Genomic DNA, 21,943 nt, shown 5'->3' with positions numbered 1-21,943 from the left:
ATCATCAGGTATATTCACTTCTGAGGTAGATGCTTCAGGTTCACTAACTTCCTCCACGGTTGTCTCTGTCATAACCATGGGCTCGACCCTTGTTCTCGATCCCACCAGTTGGTCAGCATGACGTCGCACTACATTTTCACCAACATCTACCGTGTACATCAGGGGTCCTTGTCTGGCCCGAATTGTTCCAGATTGCCATTTCTCGTTTTTATAGTCCCTGGCTAACACCGGTTGTCCTATTTCAAAACTCCGAGTGGGCTTGTTATTGATATGCTGGAACTGTTTGTTTTCGACTTCCCTCCGCACATTTGGTTTTAACAAGTCCAACCTGGACCGCAACCTCCTGTTATAGAACATCATGGCAGGATTTTGGTTTGTTGTTGCATGGGTGGCGTTTCGATATGCCAGTAGGAAATTGTCCACCTTGTGTTGCAGTGGAATCTGATCTTCGCTCATGGCCTTTATTGCCTTTTTGAACGTCTGTACAAACCTCTCGGCCAGCCCGTTCGTAGCTGGATGATATGGGGCAGAGGTATAATGTTTCACCCCATTCTTCTTCAGGAATTTCTGGAATTCCTCTGACACGAACTGTGGTCCGTTGTCTGAACATATTTGCTCCATTTCTTGCAAATATCGTTCTTAGCACCGCGATCATCTTCTCCGAGGTAGTGGTAGTCATTTTAATCACTTCTGGCCATTTAGAATGTGCGTCCACCACAATTAAAAACATGGAATCCATGAATGGACCAGCAAAGTCAATATGTACACGTTGCCATGGGGTTGAAGGCCATTCCCATGGATGCAGCGGTGCAATTGGAGGTGCATTTTGGACTTTTTGGCACCCTGAGCAGCTTTTCGTCAGATCCTCTATCTGTTGGTCGATACCCGGCCACCACACATAAGCCCTAGCAAGGCTTTTCATCTTGACTCCCCCCAGATGACCTTCATGTAGTTCTTTTAGAACTCTCTCTCTTAACTTAGGAGGGATAATCACCCTTGTTCCATACATCAATGTTCCCTGACAGATGGACAGCTGTTCTCGTCTTGCTGAGAATGCCGGTAACAGTGGATCATCATGGGCTGGCCATCCCTTTACTGTCAATTCGTAGACCCGAGACAGTGTCGGGTCATTCCTAGTCTCCCTTTCAATATTTGCATTGGTGACAGGTAAACATTCGATGATGGTCGAGTGAAATAACTCCACCGGGTCAACCGTCGGTGCCTCCTCCTCAGTAGGTAGTGGCAGGCGCGACAGCCCATCAGCATTACCATGCTGCTTTGTACCTTTGAATTCTCTCTGATATTGATGTGCCCCTAGGAAAAGGGACCATCTCTGGAGCCTCTGTGCTGTCATCACCGAAACACCCTTCTTAGGGTTAAAAATGGATACCAACGGCTGGTGGTCTGTCAGCAGTGTAAACTTCTGGCCCTGCAGGTAATGATTAAACTTCTTTACTCCCCACACAAGGCTGAGAGCCTCCCTATCCATCTGAGCATAGTTGCGCTCAGCGGAGGTCAATGATCTGGATGCAAATGCGACTGGCCTTTCCAAGCCATTTGGCAACTTGTGTGAGAGTACTGCTCCAATACCATAAGGAGAAGCATCACAAGCTAAACGAATAGGTAGCGTTGGGTTGAAGTGAGCCAACACTTCCTCTGAGGTGATCAATGCCTTGCTTTTGCGAAAGGCCTTCTTACAGTCCTCGCTCCACTTCCATGGTACTTCTTTCTGCAAAAGAGCGTTCAGCGGGTGCAGCACCATGGATAGATTTGGCAGAAACTTATGGTAATAGTTAATCAACCCTAGGAACGACCTCAACTGGGATACATTTTCCGGAGCGGGAGCCTTCACAACAGCTTCGATCTTGTCAGGTGACTTGTGCAGCCCCTCCTGGTCAATGACATGACCACAGTACGAGATCCGTTTCTGAAAGAACTCACATTTCTGGCGATTAACTCGAAGTCCATATTCCTTCAATCTGGTGAGCACCAGTTTCAAATTTGCAAGGTGTTCCTCATCGTCCTCTCCTGTAATCAGGATATCATCCAAGTAACATTGAGTGCTTGGAATTCCCTGTAATACCTGCTCCATGGCCCTCTGCCAAATTGCTGGAGCCGAAGCCACTCCAAAAACCAGTCTATTATATCGATACAAGCCTCTGTGCGTGTTGATTGTGAGATACTGGCGCGACTCTTCCTCAACTTCCATCTGTAAGTACGCTTGCGCCAGGTCTATCTTGATGAAGTGTTTCCCGCCAGACAATGAAGCAAAGATATCCTCAATCCGCGGAAGCGGATATTGCACTGTGTGAAGCACCGGATTAACCGTGATCTTGAAGTCTCCACAGAAGCGGACCTTCCCCGGTTCCCCTGGCTTGTTACTCGATGAACGCTTCATGACGGGAACAATGGGCATGGTCCACTCACTCCAGTCCACCTTAGACAGTACTCCTGAACGTTCTAGCCCTTCCAGCTCAGCTTCCACAGCAGGTCGTATCGCATAAGGTACCGGTCTGGCTTTGAAACATTTTGGGTTTGCATGTTCCGCAATCTTGATTTTTGCCGTAATTCCTCTCAGTGTTCCCAGTCCCTGTTGGAACACCTCTTTAGCCTCATCCAATATTCTGGACAATCGTTCCGGTTTGACATCTTTTTTTCCGGAATCTACCGTTATTGCTTTTAGGGAGTGCCAGTCCATATTTATTTTCCTGATCCACTCCCGTCCCAGAAGTGGTGGACCTCCCTCAGGTAGTACATATAAGTCCATTCCTTGGTGTTCTTTGCCCTTGTGTACCACCTTGACTTTTATCTTTCCGATGGGGTATACTCTTTGCCCCGTGTATGTCTGCAATACTATCTCCGTATCCCGTAGGGGAATATGTGTGAATAACCTTTTGTAATCTTGCTTATTCATGACCGTCAACGCCGATCCGGTGTCCAATTCCATCTTCACTTGGACTCCTGCTATCTGAAGTGTGACCCAGATAGTTTGTAGGTCAGCTTCCTTACTCACATTGTGAATTCTCAGACTACCCAGTTCCTTGCTGTTGGAGTCTGAATCCGAATTCTCTTCATCCGAACTCTTCTCAGCCACCTTATGTACCTTTCTGCACTTTTCCTGCGGTGACTTTTTGTTGCTGACCGGCATACTTTAGCTATGTGACCAAGCTTGCCACATTTTCTACATTCCTGATTTTTAAACCAGCATTGGTTCTGATCATGTGTTGTCTTTCCACAACGATAACATTTCGCTGTACCCAAAGCCATTTGATCTACGCTGAGTACCGCTGCCTTCAGCTGCATTTCCGCAGTGCCTCTCGCTGCGGCTTCGTGCGATGCTGCAATAGTGACAGCCTTATCAAGTGTAAGATCATTCTCTTCAAGCAGCCGCTTTTGTGTTCCTTCTTTCGACAATCCACACACGAATTTGTCTCTCAGTGCCTCTGTCAGTCTTTCCCCAAACTGACAGTATTTCGCTAGCTTACGCAGTTCAATTAAATACTCCGCGTTGCTTTCCTCTTTCAGTTGCGTTCTCGCATAAAATTTAAATCGTTCCGCTAACATCAGCGGTGTGGGGTTCAAATGATTTCTCAGGACAGCAACAATATTAGCGAAAGCCTGATCTGCCGGTTTAGCTGGTGATAGAAGATGCTTCAATAGCCCGTATGTCTTCACACCCATTGAGTTTAGTAAGGTTAGTGCTTTATCTTCATCTGATATTTTATTTGCCTTACAATAAATCTCTATGCGTTCTACATACGTGGCCCAATCTTCAACATCGGGATCGAAATCGTTGATGTTACCACGCTTAGGCATCCTCGCAATCTTCTTGAGAACAAAAAGAAATTTTTCTTTTTTTTTTTCAAAATGGCGGTTTCCCGCGCTTGTCTTCTTCCCCCGCCTACGAAATGGCGGCTTCCCGCGTTTGCCTTTCTCCCCCCCACTGGCTGTAATGGCGATTGCCGTATTGCTGCGTTCGCCCTCCCCAGCGGTTCTCAAATTGTGCCTCCCAGCCCCTCTTGCAGTCCGGTCCTTTCCCCCGGCTGCGGCTGAGTTCTCCGCGTTTTTTAAAAAAAAATTTATCCCGCGCCTCGCGGCCTCGGTAGCTGCCCGGCCTTTTTCCCCGGTCGCGGTCGAGCTCTCTCTCGACGCTGTTGCGTCTCCCAGCCCGCTTGCAGCCCGGTCTTTTACACCGGCTGCGTTTGCATTCACCGCGGCTCCCGTGCCTTACGCTGCCCCAGTCTCAGCAACTCTGGCCCCGACTTCTGTCCGGCTCTTTTCCCCGGCCGTGGTCGAGTTCTCCGCCCTTATATCCTCCGTTTTTCCCTCCCCTACTTCACAGCCAAAGTGGCCAACTTGCTGCTCGTCGCTGATCGGCTTACCCACCACCGTGATAGAAGGGATGATCACTGCCTGTTGCTGATGGAAGGCTTCGTGTCAGGATTCTTCCTTGCTCTTCAGACCCGAGTCTTTTCTCAGCAGGATGATGAGGGCGGATGCCTCTTCTCGACGCCCGTTAAACTGCCTTGGATATATCTCTGCCGCAGGGTAAGATCGTCATCGTCGCCACTGTTAAGTCTGTGTGTTCTAGTTATTGTTAATAAGAATCACTGCACACAGACCACAAGAGTAAATTCAACAGGTCTTTACTAGTCGGAGGTCAGGCTGAACTGCCCAATAAATCATTACACAGCACTTATATACCGGTGTGGTCACCACCGGTATTACAGTATACAGCAGCCAAGATAAAGTAGTGCATCTCTTAAAATAGTTCTCTTAAAGGTGGAACGGTTACATACACCACAACCTTCATTGTCCCTAATAGACCCCTCCCTGCCTCTTACTACCCGCTTACTGTTTACATGATGGTAGAAGATTTTTGGGTTCCTTTTTAATGTTAACCGCCATTCTACTCTCATATTCTCTCTTTGCCAATCTCATTTTCATTTTCACTTCCCCTCTCAACTTATTGTATTTGGTCTGGTTCTCCCTTGAAGAATTCACCTGACATTCATCATACACCCTCTTTTATTGTTTCATCATCTTCTCTATCTCCCTCGTCTTCCAAGGAAATGCTTTGATTCCCTTACCCTTCCCCCTTGTTGGAATGTACCTAGCCTGTACTTGGAACATCTCCTCCTTAAAGATCTCCCATTGTTCCATTACAGTTTCTCCTGTCAGTCTTTGGTTCCATTTTACTCTGGCTAGATCCTTTTGCATCCCATTGAAGTTAGCCCTATTCCAGTTTAGAAGTTCCACTCTAGATTGTTCCTTGTTCCTCTCCATTGCCAATCTAAATCTTATGATACGATGATCATTCATACCCAAGTGTTCTCCCACAGACACTTGGTCGACATAGCCCACCTCATTCCCCAGCAGCTAGGATCAGATGCAGAAGAAGACATCATACTTAAAAGGAACTGACAAGTAAACAGTACCCAGTAGTGCCACATATTTCATGAATGATCCAAAGGCTGTTGCTGCAAAGTGTTGCCTGTTCCACACGTACTCCTCATCAATGCCAGTCCCTCACATATTACATCTTGTTTGTTGATTCTTATGCATACCCATGTCTCAGGAGGGCACATTTCCAGGGTCCAATTTAGAATGGGAAGCCTTGTCATATTCACATCTTTCAAGGTATAACATCTCAAGTAATTTTAGAACAACCCAACTCCATGACGCACAGTGATTTACTAACACTCAGGTTCGCAGTGTGTTGAAAATTATTTGTGGTCAAGAGTACGCGATGAAGGCACATTTCCACTGACTTGACCAAGGAGTAGGAGCTCTGAATCCAGCTGTATGAGTGATGGTGGGTCTACACTTCTTGCCTTAGGAACAGGCAGATCTCTCTTTGAGAATCCTCTGTAAAATTCTCATTGTCTAGCTTATTGAGGATGAGGAGTTTGAAAAGAAATGTTCATCCTACCAGTGGTGGCTGTGAAACTATCCTACTGGTAGGTGACCCAAAGAGAATTTTTTTCTTAAAAAATGGACAAGTAAATTAAAGTATAATGAAAAATAAAAAACACATTTTACTTAAACAAATGAAACAAAAAAAATCTCAAAAAGACCAAACAAAAACATTCACCAAATCACTGCATAGACAGTTTAAGAAAATTAGGAAATGCCTTCTCCTGCCTGTGCACCTGCTGCAGACTTCTTTTAATGGCACAATCCCATGACATTGCATTCACAGTCCAAACCATCAGAAAGCTGGGCTGAGAGGCACACCCCCATTTACATTTTTCTGGCCCTTTAATGAGGCCTGCACCATTGAGCAACATGAGCCTCCTGCTCCATGAAGGGCTGAATGGCTTGTTTATGTGCTGTAACATTCTATGATTCTATGACTACAGCCTCACCAAACTGCCTCAGCAAAATTATGTTTGAAAATATGGTATAAATGTAAAACTAGAGATAGATATGATTTACAACAAAGATAGTGCATGTCACTAATTAACAGGCCAGCACACGTTTTGAGAATGCAGGCAGACGCCTTTTGTCAGTCAATTCACATCTGGAATTGAACAGCTGAAGCAAGTGGCTATTGCCTTCTGATGTCAAATGCTTTCACTATTTATTGCTTTTTGTCCTGATAATACCAATTGAATACAGTTTTTTCTGCACTGACAGATGGCTGTAGCCAAAATATAATAAAACATATTGCAACTGTAATTTCCTTGCAGAATCATCACACTATTTACCCACAGGCTCAAAAGTGACCTCTTGTGTGCAATAATGCCCTCAGACTTCAACTGCTGACATTAGAGTATAATGATTGCTACTGCAGTAACCTTGAGGGAAGTAACACTGCATCACAACAAACCATAAATTGCCTTCTAATGAATAAGAAGCATGTCATGTTGGTGAACAGTGCATGGAAACAGATTGTTTGTGTGTCCTGGCCAGGGAAACTGTTGGTTATGGGCAATGACTGAAACTGGAAGTAACACAATTTATTAACTGACACATGTTTAATAATGAAATCTATGATGACTCAAGTCACTGCCTGTACTAACATCAAGAAAAAAGCACATGTCTATGTCCATAAAGGAAACCAATGTTTATATTTTTATAAAATAACATGTTGGGAATAATAGTTATTTGGCAACATTGATAAAATTATTTCCAGATCTCTGAAGCTGATGGCAAACACCAAAGGGAAAAATTCCCTTCAGAACTTACAAGATTCACCACACTCCTAAACATAGCTGATATTACCCCTAATAGAAGTAGAGCTTTCATCTAAGAGGAGTGCTTTGATATCATTGATCAATGCAGTCTCAATGATCATAGACTCTGGCAGTATGCTCTTTCTAGCAAATGCCAAACTGCTTTCTACTCTAGTGCTACATAAGGAAAGCTGGGCTGCCATTGTCATCATGTTCACCCATTCTTCACAGTATGCAGAGAAGATACTTTTGCAATTACTCAAGCTCCTAATAAGACTTCAGGCCTACTTGGGAGTCCATCCATCCGTCAGTCAGCCAATTTATTCATCTATCTATCTAAAAGTTTTGTTTTTAGCACTAATTCCACTTTAGTATAGTGCTTGCACTATTGTACTACAGTTGGTGATATCATCCACAGATATGGTGACAGCTTCCATACGGGCACTTTCAACACCCAGCGGGGGGCGCGTGTCAGTGATGGGGAACCTGGAAATACCAGAAGGCGGAGGTCCTGCCAAATTTAATGGCAGGACATCTTTAGAATTATTTTACTCCGTTTTCCGCCCAGCAGCCGACCAGATTGAGAGGCTGGCCGGCTGCCAGGCTGTGGCAATTGAGAATATTGCTGGGAGCGAGGCAGCAAGGAGGGTAGGAGAGATTGATCGAGAGCGGGAAGTATCGCTAGGGAGAGATCATGGGGGAAGAGATCGTGGGGTGGGAGGGGTCATGGGGAGGGAGAATTCGCAGGGGAGAGAACGTGAGGAGGGCGAGATCGCGGAGAGAGAGAGGTCACGGAGCAGAGAGAGCGCGGAGGGGTCTTGAGATCACTGGTAGGGTCGGCTGATCACAAGGGGGGGTCTGGAGATTGCGGGGGGGGAGAGATTGTGGGGGGGGGGAAGAGATCACGGGAGGGGAGAGATAGAGATCACTATGGGGGAGGGAGAGGGAAGAGATCACGGCAGGTTTGCTTCAGGGGCCGGGGGAAGCATTCCTGCTCCTCATGGCCCAAAAGCAGTGCTGGAAAAGCACTTACCTGCTGGATCTGGCAGCTCCAGGCTCCCTTCAGCTGCTAGGTGTCCTGAGCCTTGGGAAACCCGGCCCGCAGCTGTTAAATCTAAATGGCTATCAAAATCTCATGGAAGGTCACTCATTCATGTTAAAATCACCAGCCTGCCTCTCCAGAGCAAGTTACTTGGATGTCCCCAAACCCGTCGCAGTTAAACTTAAAGTAGGCATGTTCGTGGCGGGTTGGGGTCAGGTTTTACCTTTTTTTAGAATTAAACACCCCCTCCTGACACTCTTCCGCCTGTCATGGGGGTGGGAGGTTGGGGTTAAAATTCCCTCCATTGTCTTTGGGCCCTGCCACAAACACCGTGCCCTTGCAACCAATTCCAACCCCCTCCTCGGACATTATCTCAGTCTAAACCAGCCAGTTCGCAATCTTGGCGTCCTATTTGACCCCAAGCTGAGCTTCCAAATCCATATCCTCTCCAGCACAAAGAATTTCTACTTCCACCTCCATAAAATTCCCCATTTCCACCCCTGCTTCAACTCATCTGTCATTGAAACACTCATCCATTCATTTGTCATGTCCAGACTTGACTATTCAAATACTATCCTGGACAACTACCCATCCTCAACCTTCTGTAAACTTCAGCTCATCCAAAACTTTGCTGCTCATATCCTAACCCATAGTTAGTCCCATTCACCCATCACCCTTGTCCTCGCTAACCTACATTGGCTCCCAGTCATAGAAACATATTAGACAGGAGCAGGAGTAGGCCATTCGGCCCCTCGAGTCTGCTCCGCCATTCAATGCGATCATGGCTGATCATCCAAATTCAGTACCCTGTCCCTGCTTTCTCCCCATATCCCTTGATCCCCTTAGCCTTAAGAAATATATCTAACTCCTTCTTGAATATATTAATGAATTGGCCTCAACTGTCTTCTGTGGTAGAGAATTCCACAGGTTCACCAATCTCTGGGTGAAGAAATTCCTCCTCATCTCAGTCCTAAATGGCTTACCCCTTATCCTTAGACTGTGACCCCTGGTTCTGGACTCCCCCATCATTGTGAACAGCCTTCCTGCATCTAGTTTGTCCAGTCCTGTTAGAATTTTATAAGGTTCAATGAGATCCCCTTTCATTCTTCTAAACTCTAGCAAATATAAGCCTAATTGACCCAATCTCTCTTCATACGTCATTCCTGCCATCCCAGGTATCAGTCTGGTGAATCTTCGCTGCACTCCCTCCATGGCAAGAACATCCTTCCTCAGATAAGGCGACCAAAACTGCACACAATACTCAAGGTATGGTCTCACCAAGGCCCTGTACAACTGCAGCAAGACATCCTTGCTCCTGTACTTGAATCCTCTCACTATGAAGGCCAGCATACTATTTGCCTTCTTAAGCGCCTGCTGCACCTGCATGCTTACCTTCAGTGACTGGTGCACAAGGACACCCAGGTCTCGTTGCACTTCCCCTTTTCCCAATCTAGTGCCGTTCAGATAATAATCTGCCTTCCTGTTTTTGCCACCAAAGTGGATAACATAGAAACATAGAAGATAGGAGCAGGAGTAGGCCATTCGGCCCTTCGAGCCTGCTCCGCCATTCAATGAGATCATGGCTGATCATCCAAATTCAGTACCCTGTCCCTGCCTTCTCCCCATATCCCTTGATCCCTTTAACCTCAAGAAATATATCCAACTCTTTCTTGAATATATTTAATGAACTGGCCTCCACCGCCCTGTGTGGCAGAGAATTCCACAGGTTCACCACTCTCTGGGTGAAGAAATTCCTCCTCATTTCAGTCCTAAATGGCTTACCCCTTATCCTTAGACTATGACCCCTGGTTCTGGACTCCCCGGCCATCAGAAACATCCTTCCTGCATCTAGTCTGTCCAGACCTGACAGAATTTTATAGGTTTCGATGAGATCCCCTCTCAATCTTCTAAACTCCAGTGAGTATAAGCCCAATCGACACAATCTCTCCTCATACGTCATTCCTGCCAGCCCAGGTATCAGCCTGGTGAATCTTCGCTGCACTCCCTCCATGGCAAGAACGTCCTTCCTTCGGTAAGGTGACCAAAACTGCACACAATACTCAAGGTGTGGTCTCACCAAGGCCCTGTACAACTGCAGCAAGGCATCCTTGTTCCTGTACTCGAACCCTCTTGCTACGAAAGCCAACATACCATTTGCCTTCTTAACCGCCTGCTGCACCTGCATGCCTACCTTCAGCGACTGGTGCACAAGGACACCCAGGTCTCTTTGCACTTCCCCTTCTCCCAATCTATTGCCATTCAAATAATAATCTGCCTTCCTGTTTTTGCCACCAAAGTGGATAACCTCACATTTATCCACATTATAGTGCATTTGCCATGTTTCTGCCCAATCACCCAACCTGTCCAAATCGTACTGGAGTTTCACGACATCCTCCTCACTGCTTACCCTCCCACCCAACTTTGTGTCGTCTGCAAATTTGGAGATATTACATCCAATTCCCTCGTCCAGATCATTAATATATATTGTGAACAGCTGGGGTCCTAGGACCGATCCTTGCGGTACCCCGCTAGTCACTGCCTGCCAGTCGGAAAATGACCCGTTTATTCCAACTCTTTGCTTTCTGTCCGCCAACCAGTTCTCTATCCAAGCCAATACCTTGCCCCCAATCCCATGTGCCTTAATTTTGCATGCTAATCTCTTATGTGGGACCTTATCGAAAACCTTCTGGAAGTCCAAATACACCACATCCACTGGTTCTCCCTTAGCTATTTTACCAGTTACATCCTCAAAAATTCCAGTAGATTAGTCAAGCATGATTTACCTTTTGTAAATCCATGTTGACTTTGTCCGATCCTGTCACTGCTTTCCAAGTGCTCTGCTATTACATCTTTTATAATAGACTCTAGCATTTTCCCCACTACCCACTAATTGGTCTGCCATTTCTTTGTTCCCCATTATAAATTCCCCTGATTCTGACTGCAAGGGACCTACGCTTGACCTCACCAATCTTTTTCTCTTCACATATCTATAAAAGTTTTTACAGTCAGTCTTTATGTTCCCTGCAAGCTTACTCTCATATTCTATTTTCCCTTTCTTAATTAATCCCTTTGTCCTCCTTTGTTGACTCCTAAACTGCTCCCAATCTTCAGGATTATTGCTTTTCTAGCCAATTTATATGTCCTCTCCTTGGATCTTATGCTATCCCTAATTTCCCTTGTTAGCCACGGTTGAGTCACCATTTTTGTTTTATTTTTATGCCAAACAGGGATGAGCAAATTCTGTAGTTCATCCATGTGATCTTTAAATGTTTGCCATTGCCTATTCACCGTCAACCCTCATTCATATTAAAATCACCAGTCTGCCAGGAAGCAAACCATCTCAACCTCGACAATGTGAGGAGATTTCAACCCCCGGCCCCATCGGGGGGGGGGGTCACACGATAGGATGGGGAGGGGAGGTCCAGGATAAGTGAGGCCTAAACTTTCCTTGTGGGACCTGGAGGAACACTCCTACTCCTCCTGGCACCTTAAGGAAAGTCAAAAAAAAGTAAAACCACTGATATTTTTGGGCCTCCTTTAGCTCCAACTTCTCTCCCCGTTAGGTTGGCTTGGCGAGAAAGTCACAAAGGCTTCCCCACACAGGCCTTTGGTTAAAATAGCAGTCGGGATGTCATCAGATCCCGATATGTTAATTTAAAGAAGGATCCTGCTGGTTTCCGATGGTTGTCCTTCCCGCCTGCTCAGAAGAGCAGGTTAATATCAAAACCTTCAGGAAGAGGGCGGGGCCTCAAGTCCCACAGGTGATTTTAACTGCCTGCTCAGTTTACGCCGGGTAGGCAGGATTAAAATCGCCCCTAAAACGTCCACTGATAGAGGTATGTGGGGCATACTGTACTATCATACTATAGTATGATGAGGCATACTGTATGCATATGTTATGGATAAAATAAAAATAAATGTGCTTTTAATTTGCTTTCTGTTCCTGCTGACATGAGAATGATAGAGGAAATAGCGTAGGTGCTTACCAGTAAGTCATCACTTCTGGTCCTGCTCCGAGCAAACAGTCTGTATAAGCTGATAATTCCATTTGGTTGGGTAGGTGGAGTGATATTTACTACAGCAGAGGTTGAATACACTGAAGGAAAGCTGGGTGGATGCAAGCCTTCAGGAGGAGCTTGTCCCGTTCTTGAACGACTCCATGCACTGGATGTTTTTCCTGCAGAATTCACTGAGCTTACCTGCAGGTAAGAATCAGAAGTTAAAAAAAACTCAAGCTCTATTAAATGGTCATGTTCTAGCACGAGCAAGCTATTTGCTTTATAACATTTCTGTGAAGAAAGGTCAGTGGAGACAAAGGGGACAAAATTGGACCTCGTTTTGCCCATTTTTGTTGCCGATCCCACACGACCGAAGTGCGTTGGTTACCATATTGGTGCAGGCGCCCCTTAGTTGTCTCGGGCACCTACCTAAAATCAGCGCAGAGCCAATTACGCTGAGGGTCCTTAGACTGATTAACCCATTTCTGAAATTCGTTTATGTTAGTGCCCGAATCGTCACTTCTTAAGCCCTCCCAGTAAATCATGGCGGGAACAATCGGAAAGCAGCCATCACAAGTGTTAATTAAAGGGATTCCTACCTCCATTAAGGCAAGTCTCTGGTTAGTCATTTTAAGCTGCTAAGGTGCTTGTTGGGCCAGCATTTAACTGTTTTGGCTGTAAAAAGTGCTTTAAAATGTCTTTTAACCACTTTTTGGACGTGTAGGTGTTTTTCTGTCATTACAATTCTGCACAATTGCTGTTGTTATGGGTATTCTGCTGGGTCTATCATTTAGGCTGGAGGATGAGGGACAGCAGCCCAAGCAAGGGCGAGTCCACAGACCTGCAGTTACTGCAAGAAGAGGGACGGAGGAGAGAGCTCAGGAGGCTCTACACCACACGAGTTTTCAGGAACCGACTGCCATACCACAATCGCACTGAGGAGCAGTGCATTAGGCACTGCCTCTTCAGAAGGGAAGCGATCACAGAACTGTGTCACCTGTTGCAGTGTCAACTGAAGCCCTGCACTAGAGCATGGAGAGCACAGCGTGTGGTTCTCAAGGTCACCATGGTCCTGAATTTCTATGCCACAGGATCATACAGGTATTGAGTACAAAAGTAGAGAAATTATGCTGAACCTTTAAAAAGTGCTGGTTAGGCCACAACTGGAGTATTGCATCCAGTTCTGGTCACCACACTTTAGGAAGGATGTGAAGGCCCTTGAGAGGGTGCAGAGGAGATTTACCAGAATGATTCCAGGGATGGGGGATCTTAGTTACAAGGACAGGTTGGAGAAGCTGGATTTGTTTTCATTAGAACAAAGGCAGTTGAGGGGTGATTTGATAGAGAAGTACAAGATTATGATGGGTTTTGGATAGGCTAGACGGGGAAAGGCTGTTCACACTAGTTGATGGTACAAGGACTAGGGGACACAGATTTAAGGTTTTGGGCAAGAGATACATGGGGGATGTGAGGAAAAACTTTTTTACGCGAGTGGTGAGGACTTGGAATTCGCTGCCAATGGGAGTGGTGGAAATGGAGACACTCAGGGGGAGAAACTGGGTGAGTAGCGCCACTTGTTAGCGCCTAAAGAGGCAGGCAGTGGCTGTAGCGCCACTGGCTGCGCCTCCCGCGATATTGAGTTGGGGCGATAATGGTGGCGTTAGTCTTTTGCGCTGCGCCGCCACCGATGACGTCATCGGTGTGCGCAGCGCCCCATTCGCGATATTTGGTAGCGAACGGCACAGTTGCGCCGTTCGCTACCCACGCCCGGTTCACGGGGCCTTACTGTGCCGGCAGCGGCGCAAGTTAAGGTGGAGGTGCGGGGCGGCCGCCTTTTTCGGCGGCCGCCTGCCAGCACCTCCGTCCCCGGCCTCCTAACCACCCCCCCCCCCAACGGCATTGCCGGCTGTTTCCCGAGAGCCCGGCACTTCTCCTTGGTGCCGGACTCATTTGCCGGCACTCGCGATCTGGGTTCGCGCTGTTGCAGGCACCTCCCCCTTAACAGTGGGAGGAAGGCCTGCAGTACCGCAGCGTGCCGTGCTGCAGTGTGTGGCGCTGCGGCACGTTGCGCTGCGATATTCAGTTTCAGCGCCCTAAGAGGGACGCGGAGCGCCTCGAGCCTCGCCCCGTGTCCCTCGAGGGGCAATGAAACTGAATATCTGACGATCGCTAAAGCCTCGAACGCTGCGCTAAATCCTGCGCTCAGGCGACTTTTGCGCCACTTTGGCACCCCAACCCAATTTCTAGGCCTCAATGTTTTCAAGGGGAGACTGGATAGGCACTTGAGGGAAATAAATTTGCAGAGCTACGGGGATAGAGCGTGGGAATGGGACTGACTGGATTGCTCTACAGAGAGCCGGCACGGACTCGATGGGCCGAATGACCTCCTTCTGTGCCGTTAAGACCCTAAGACTTAATTCCAGGCTGTAACAGGCGACATCAATGACATAACCCAGTTTGCTGTCCACTGCTGCATCACAGATGTCACCAAGGTTCTGTACTCCAGGAGCATTGATTTCTTCTCCTTCCCCATGGCTGTGCACACATTACCTTGCATGCTCCACGTCAAGACACATGCATGTATATGAACAAGAAGGGATTCCACTCCCTCAATCTGCCGGTCATGCAGGCTCGGTTTCCTGGCAATAGTCATGCCGCCTTTATCTGGTGCCAGTCCTCAATACCTCCTCTCTTCCACCCAGACTGTTGGGTGTCAGGCTGGTTGCTTGGGGACATGTGGTGTCCCCTGTACACATGGCTTATAACTCCTGTCAGGAATCAGAGCACAGAACCAGAGGAGCACTATAATCAGAGCCATATGTCCAATCAGAGCTCTGACTGAATAGACCATCGCTCTTCTGAAGCAGTGGTTCCACTGCCTGGACCATTCTGGAGGAGTTCTGCAGTACAGCCTCGACAGAGTCTCCAAATTGGTGGTTGTCTGTGTAATCTATGTAATGTATATATACCTTAAGGGAGATAACTACTTTCTCCAACTCCTGTATACTGTAGTACCGGCAGTGACCACACCTGTATATAAACCCTGAGTAGTGATCTGTACAGTCAGTTGCAGTTTGAACCCTCATTCAGTAAACACCTGTTGATCGTTCCCTGCAGTCTGTTGTCTGATTATTGAACGACACAACATTAAGATACACGGACATAACATTGGCGACGAGCAGATTCGAACCTACCTGCAACTCTGCATCACCTCCCAGGGATTCGCTCCTGGAGAAAAGTGAAAGAAGGTCGAGTCCAGAAGCACGGGCGTCGACCACGGGCAACCGCCCAGTCATCCAGCGGAGATTTGAGCATCGCAGGGGAGGCTGTCGAGAGCCAGGCTTGGCTTTCCAGTCACGGTGGTCCAGCGAAATGGGCTGGCAACAGGTACTGCGCAGACCCTTCCCGGACAGCGACGGGCCAGAGCCCGACCGAGCGGCACAGAAAAAGGCCGAGCAGCGTCGACAGGGGAGAGAGAGAGGGCAGAGCGCACAGGGCGCAGCCGGTGTTCAGGACCGAGCGGCGTCAACGGGGCAGAGAGGCGAGAAACAGCAGAGCGCAGCCGGTGTTCAAGGGCCAAGCAGCGTCGACGGGGAGAGAGGCGCGCAGGAAAACGCGCAGAGCGCAGCCGGTGTTCAAGGGCCGAGCAGCGTCAACGGGGGAAAGAGGCGCGCAGGAAAACGTGAGGCACTGCCATTGCCACGAGGACCGCAGAGAGCGGCGTTGGCAGCAGCACAGGAGCAGCGCACGAAACCCACAGGGCGTCGCCATTTGCCACGAGGACCGCCGAGAGCGGCGTTGGCAGCAGCGCGGGAGACGCCATTTTAAGCCGCAGCGGGGAAGAAAGGAAAGCGCGGGAGACGCCATTTTAAGCCAGTCTAACCACACCCAAAAATGCCGAAGAGTGGCAGTATCACAGCGTTCGACAACGAAGTCGAAGATTGGACGACATATGTCGAATGCATAGAAATATACTGCAAGGCGAATGAAGTGCCAGTTGACAAGAAAGCACTGGTATTGTTGAATTCAATGGGTGCAAAAACGTGTGGCTTACTAAGAAACCTAGTAACCCCAGAGAAGCCAGTAGAAAAGGATTTTGAAAACATAGTGTCAATCCTACAGGACCACTTAAACCCCACACCGCTGCTGATAGCAGAAAGATTTAAGTTTCACAAAAGGAACCAGCATAAAGATGAAAGTAATGCTGAGTATTTAACAGAACTACGCAAGCTATCGAAACACTGCCAGTTTGGAACGGGACTAGCAGATACTTTAAGGGACAAGTTTGTGTGTGGGCTTCAAAGTGAAGGAACCCAGAAACGGCTTCTATCAGAAAAGGATCTTACGCTGGATAAGGCTTTCAGCATTGCAGTGTCACACGAAGCAGCAGCACGGAGCGCAGCAGAGATACAATGGAGACCGCAAGAATATGGCACAAATGAAATGTCATACAAAACAGTGAAGTGCTATAGCTGTGGCAGAACAACACACAACCATAATGATTGCTGGTTCAAGGACAAAGTGTGCAGGCAGTGTGGAAAATAGGACACATAGCAAGAGTCTGCAGGTCGGGAAAGAAAACCAGCAGCAAGAAATCTCCACAGGAGAAGTACAAGAAGGTACATAAGGTGACGAAGAGTAGTTCAGACGAACAGAAGAGTGATACAGACTCTGGAAGCAAGGAGCTGGGTTGTCTGAAACTAAATAATGTGATCAAAATGGAGGATCACCAAATTATCTGGGTCATGCTCAAGATAGCAGGAGTCCAAGTGAAAATGGAATTGGACACAGGATCAGCCCTAACAGTCATAAACCGAAGGGACTACAAGCGGCTATTCTCACATATACCCTTGAGAGATACAAAGATTGTCTTGAAGATGTACATGGGGCAAAAAGTCTACCCCAAAGGAATAATAAGGGTGAACGTTATATATAACGGCAAGGAAACACCAAAAATGGACCTATATGTATTGCCAGATGGAGGACCACCACTACTAGGACGTGAATGGATCCGGAAGATACAGCTAGATTGGCATTCCATACAAGCACTGACTGTAGATGCCAAAAAGGATGACGACGCCACACCTGGACGACTGTCAAAAATGCTAACTGACGCACAAGAAGTGTTCCAGCAGGGACTCGGAACACTAAAAGGCACAACAGCAACGATCAAAATAGAGGAAAATGCAAGCCCAAAGTTTTTTAAGGCCAGACCTTATGCGATCCGCCCAGCCATCGAAGCCGAGCTGGAAGGTTTGGAATGTTCAGGAGTGCTGTCCAAAGTGGACTGGAGCGAGTGGGCTACAACCATCGTTCCTGTAATGAAGAGGTCGTTGAGTAATACGCCTGGGGAACCAAAGAAGGTTCGCAGCTGTGGGGACTTTAAGGTGACAGTGAACCCAATCCTTCACACTGTACAATAGCCACTTCCGCGGATTGAAGATATTTTCGTCTCGCTATCTGGAGGGAAACTCTTCACTAAGATTGATCTGGCCCAGGCGTACCTGCAAATGGAGGTAGAAGAAGGCTCGAAACAGTACCGCACGATCAACACTCATAAAGGTCTCTACCAATACAACCAGCTGGTGTTCGGGGTAGCATCAGCTCCAGCTATTTGGCAAAGGGCAATGGAACAAGTCCTGCAAGGGATTCCAGGGACCCAGTGTTATTTGGACGACATCCTGGTCACGGGCGAAAATGAGAGTGATCACCTCGCCAACCTGGAGCAGGTGCTCACTAGATTGAAGGAATATGGGCTCCGAGCTAATCGCCACAAATGCGACTTTTTCCAGAAGCAGATCTCGTATTGTGGCCATGTTATTGATAAAGAGGGGTTACATAAATCCCCTGAAAAGATTGAGGCAGTAGTCAAGGCTCCAGCACCGGAAAATGTATCACAACTGAGGTCGTTCCTCGGGCTGGTGAACTACTACCATAAGTTCTTGCCGAATTTGTCTACCGTACTACACCCACTGAACACCCTACTGCAAACGGGGGTACCATGGAAGTGGAGTGACGAATGTAAACGAGCTTTCCAGAAGAGCAAAGCATTGATCACATCAAAAGAGGTGTTGGCTCATTTCAACCCAGCACTACCAATTCGGTTGGCGTGTGATGCATCACCCTATGGCATTGGAGCGGTGCTGTCGCACAAATTCCCGGACGGCTCGGAGAGGCAAGTAGCCTTTGCGTCTCGGTCACTAACCTCAGCTGAACGTAACTACGCCCAGATTGACAGGGAGGCCCTCAGCCTAGTGTGGGGAGTGAAAAAGTTCAATCACTATCTGCACGGGCAGAAATTCACCTTGCTAACTGACCACCAACCACTTGTCTCCATCTTTAATCCAAAGAAGGGCGTTCCAGTGATGACTGCACAACGGCTACAAAGATGGTCCCTTTTTCTAGGGGCGCACCAATATGAAATCGAGTATAAGGGCACGAAACAGCATGGAAACGCTGATGGGCTATCACGCCTGCCACTGCCTACTGCGGAGGAAGCACCAGCAGTGGATCCTGTCGAAATATTTCATTCGACTATAATTGAATGCTTGCCAGTAACTAACGCTGGTATAGAGGAGGAGACCTGAAATGACCCGACACTGTCTCGGGTATATGATTTGACGGTGAAGGGATGGCCAGCACATGGCGACTCACTGTTGCCAGCATTCTCATCCAGAAGAGAACAGCTGTCAGTATGCCAGGGGACCTTGATGTGTGGATCCCGAGTGGTAATTCCACCCAAGTTAAGGGAGAGAGTGCTCAATGAGCTTCACGAAGGTGATCTGGGAGGGGTGAAAATGAAAAGCCTTGCTAGGGCTTATGTGCGGTGGCCGGGGATCGATCAGCAAATCGAGGACCTGACAAAGAGCTGCTCAGGATGCCAGAAGGTCCAAAATGCACCACCACATGCCCCTCTACACCCATGGGAGTGGCCCTCATCTCCATGGCAACGGGTGCATATTGATTTTGCTGGTCCATTCATGGACTCAATGTTTTTAATAGCCATGGATGCGCACTCGAAATGGCCTGAGGTGATCAAAATGTCCTCCACCACCACGGAGAAAACTATTGCAGTCCTACGGACCATTTTTGCCAGGAACGGCTTGCCAGAGCAGATTTGCTCTGATAACGGACCACAGTTTGTGTCCGAAGATTTATGAAAAGGAATGGGGTAAGGCATTACACATCCGCCCCGTATCATCCAGCCACAAATGGATTGGCTGAGAGGTTCGTACAAACCTTTAAAAAAGCAGTAAAGGCCATGTGCTATGTCGACATTCCACTGCAGCATAAGGTGGACAATTTCCTGTTAGCCTACAGAAATGTGACACATGCAGTCACCAACCAGGCCCCGGCCATGATGTTCTTTAACCGAAGGTTGAGATCTCGTCTGGATTTGTTCAGACCAAATGTACGAAGAGATGTTGAGAGTAAGCAATTCCAGCACATCAATGAGAAACCGACAAGGAGCTTCAATGTAAGGCAACCAGTCTTGGCCCGCGACTACCGAACAGAGAAATGTCAACCAGGAACGATATGCACACGGCAGGGGCCACTAATGTACACAGTGGATGTTGGGGAGAACATTGTGAGACACCATGCTGACCAGGTCCTAGTGTCACAGGAACGAGTCAACCCCATGTCTCGGCCATACGTACCTGGTGAGGAACCCGATGTACAGGTCGCATTTACCTCAGAAACAATAGCTGATGAATCAACTGACGACAGGGTGCTAGAATCGCCTCCGCACCAAGAGCGAGACACTCGGGAAAGGCGTTATCCAGAAAGAATCAGGAAGCCTCCCCAGAGACTGAATATATGAATGGACTATTTTCATATAACATTGTATATTAAAAATGTTAATTGTTAAATGAGTATTATGGTACTGTTAATCTAAAAGGGGAGGAATTGTAATGTATGTAATGTATATATACCTTAAGGGAGAGAACTACTTTTTACAGCTCCTGTATACTGTAGTACCGGCAGTGACCACACCTGTATATAAACCCTGAGTAGTGATCTGTACAGTTTGTTCTAGAGTAACCCTCATTCAGTAAACACCTGTTGAATCGTTCCCTGCAGTCTGTTGTCTGATTATTGAAGGACACAACATTAAGATACACGGACATAACAGTCTGCTGCGTGCTCAATAACTTTGCTCTGGAAAGAAGCCAACTCTTGGAACGACCTGGGGAGGAAGAAGTGCAGGAGCAGGAAGGTGATTAGGAAGTTGAGGATGGTGAGGAAGAGCAGAAGTGACCAATTATGGCAGCTGCCACAGCTGTGAGCTGGCAAATAATTGAGCAGAGATTTACCTGAAGAATCCCTCCACAATGCACCAACAGTCCCTCCTCCCTTCTCACCAAGGTCCTTGCACCCACCACATTACTGTCCTAAAAGTATACACCTTCTTAAGTCTTACACTACTATCACTATGAAAGCTAAACCATCAATTAATGAAAGACCAAAAACACCAAGATACTTCATTTTTAATTTTATATATTAAAAAAAATTAGACAACTAAAAATCAACCGAGTTCAAAACTCCAGTGCCTGACTTCTGTGCTCTTTTGCATATTCTTGTGCTCCTATGAAATGGTTTCTCTGTGGCTGGAGCTTGGGAGTTGGAAGGCTGCTATACCTTCAGGGAGTGCACTTGAGATGGCCCTGGTTGGCAACATTGAGGAGCTCTGGGTGCAGAGGGCCTGGCTGAAAACTGCTGCATACTGACAATGGCTGGGGCAGTCTGGCACATCTGGCTGTTTGGTATCAACAAGGGCACTGGTTAAAAGGCTTGAAGGGGATATCAGGTGTGGTGCCATCCTGTGAAAGGACAGCAAGTGTCCCATGGTGCCACTGCCACTCTCATGGGGCTGAGCCTCAGCACTCCCACTGCTCTGCCTGAGAACAGAGTGCAGGAGTGATGTGAGGCTGTGAAAAACATTTTCCATAACCTGCCTCATGGTTTGAATGCCAGAGGAGATGGCAGCAGTCTGAGCTCCCAGTGAAGCTGTTAGAGCTGCCACCAGAGGCTCCATCACTGTGGGCCACCCTGCAGTGTTCACAAAGCTGACCACTTGCTCTATGGTTAACTGCAATGTTCCGATGGCCCACGCAAAGACCCCACACAAGTTGGATGATGCGCCTCATTGACTTCAAGACTCAAAGTTAACTGAATAAAACAAGGCTTTTATTAGCAAAGAAAAGATGCCTGTGGCTTCACCTAGCATGCTGCTGTTCTGCTGCAAGACAAGCCTGGGCTTGTCTTAAGTAGGGCCAGGTATGGGCGGAGCCGACACACAAAGGGGGTGGTCCACTATACACAATACAAGGTAAAGCACCGGAGCAGGCAATACAATATATGTAGTTAACTACAGAGTCTGATGAATGACATATTTCATCACATTCACCCCTTCTACAGATTTAGTCTGTCCGGGGGTGTGATAGTCCTCTGTGACCGACGTAACGGTTGCGGTGCCGCGGGTGCCCCGGGTGGTCTCCTGGGTCTCTGTCGGGGGCGCCACCGGGGTTGTTGAAGGAGTAGGTCGTGGGGGTACCGTTGGCTGGTGTTCTTCCGGGGGTGATGAAAGAATAGTGGGTGGAGTGGGTGGGTAATAGTTGTTGTGGTTGTTGTTGTAGTCGTTGTCGTTGCTGTTGTTACCGGCTGGGGCGAGGTATTTATGGACACAGTGTCCTCCCGTCCGTTGGCATGCCGGACATACGCAT

At 47.6% G+C, this 21,943-nt stretch overlaps 1 protein-coding gene across 7 annotated transcripts in view; it reads right to left on the bottom strand.

Annotated features, from left to right (window-relative positions):
* The window catches only part of ush2a (Usher syndrome 2A (autosomal recessive, mild)), a 1,396,947-nt gene that overhangs the window by 55,591 nt on the left and 1,319,413 nt on the right, over positions 1–21,943 (bottom strand). For all 7 annotated transcript variants that reach the window (XM_085981146.1, XM_085981156.1, XM_085981149.1 and 4 more), the window contains one exon: positions 12,207–12,419. In XM_085981146.1, coding sequence (XP_085837272.1) covers positions 12,207–12,419 — 213 coding nt within the window. The remainder of the gene's footprint in view (positions 1–12,206; positions 12,420–21,943) is intronic.

Source organism: Somniosus microcephalus, chromosome 3, assembly GCF_052327205.1.
Source record: "Somniosus microcephalus isolate GS21.2 chromosome 3, FLI_Smic_1.0, whole genome shotgun sequence".
Taxonomy (NCBI): Eukaryota; Metazoa; Chordata; class Chondrichthyes; order Squaliformes; family Somniosidae; genus Somniosus; species Somniosus microcephalus.
The sequence above is the reverse complement of the archived record's forward strand: the minus strand, read 5'-3'. Positions and strand labels throughout refer to the sequence as shown.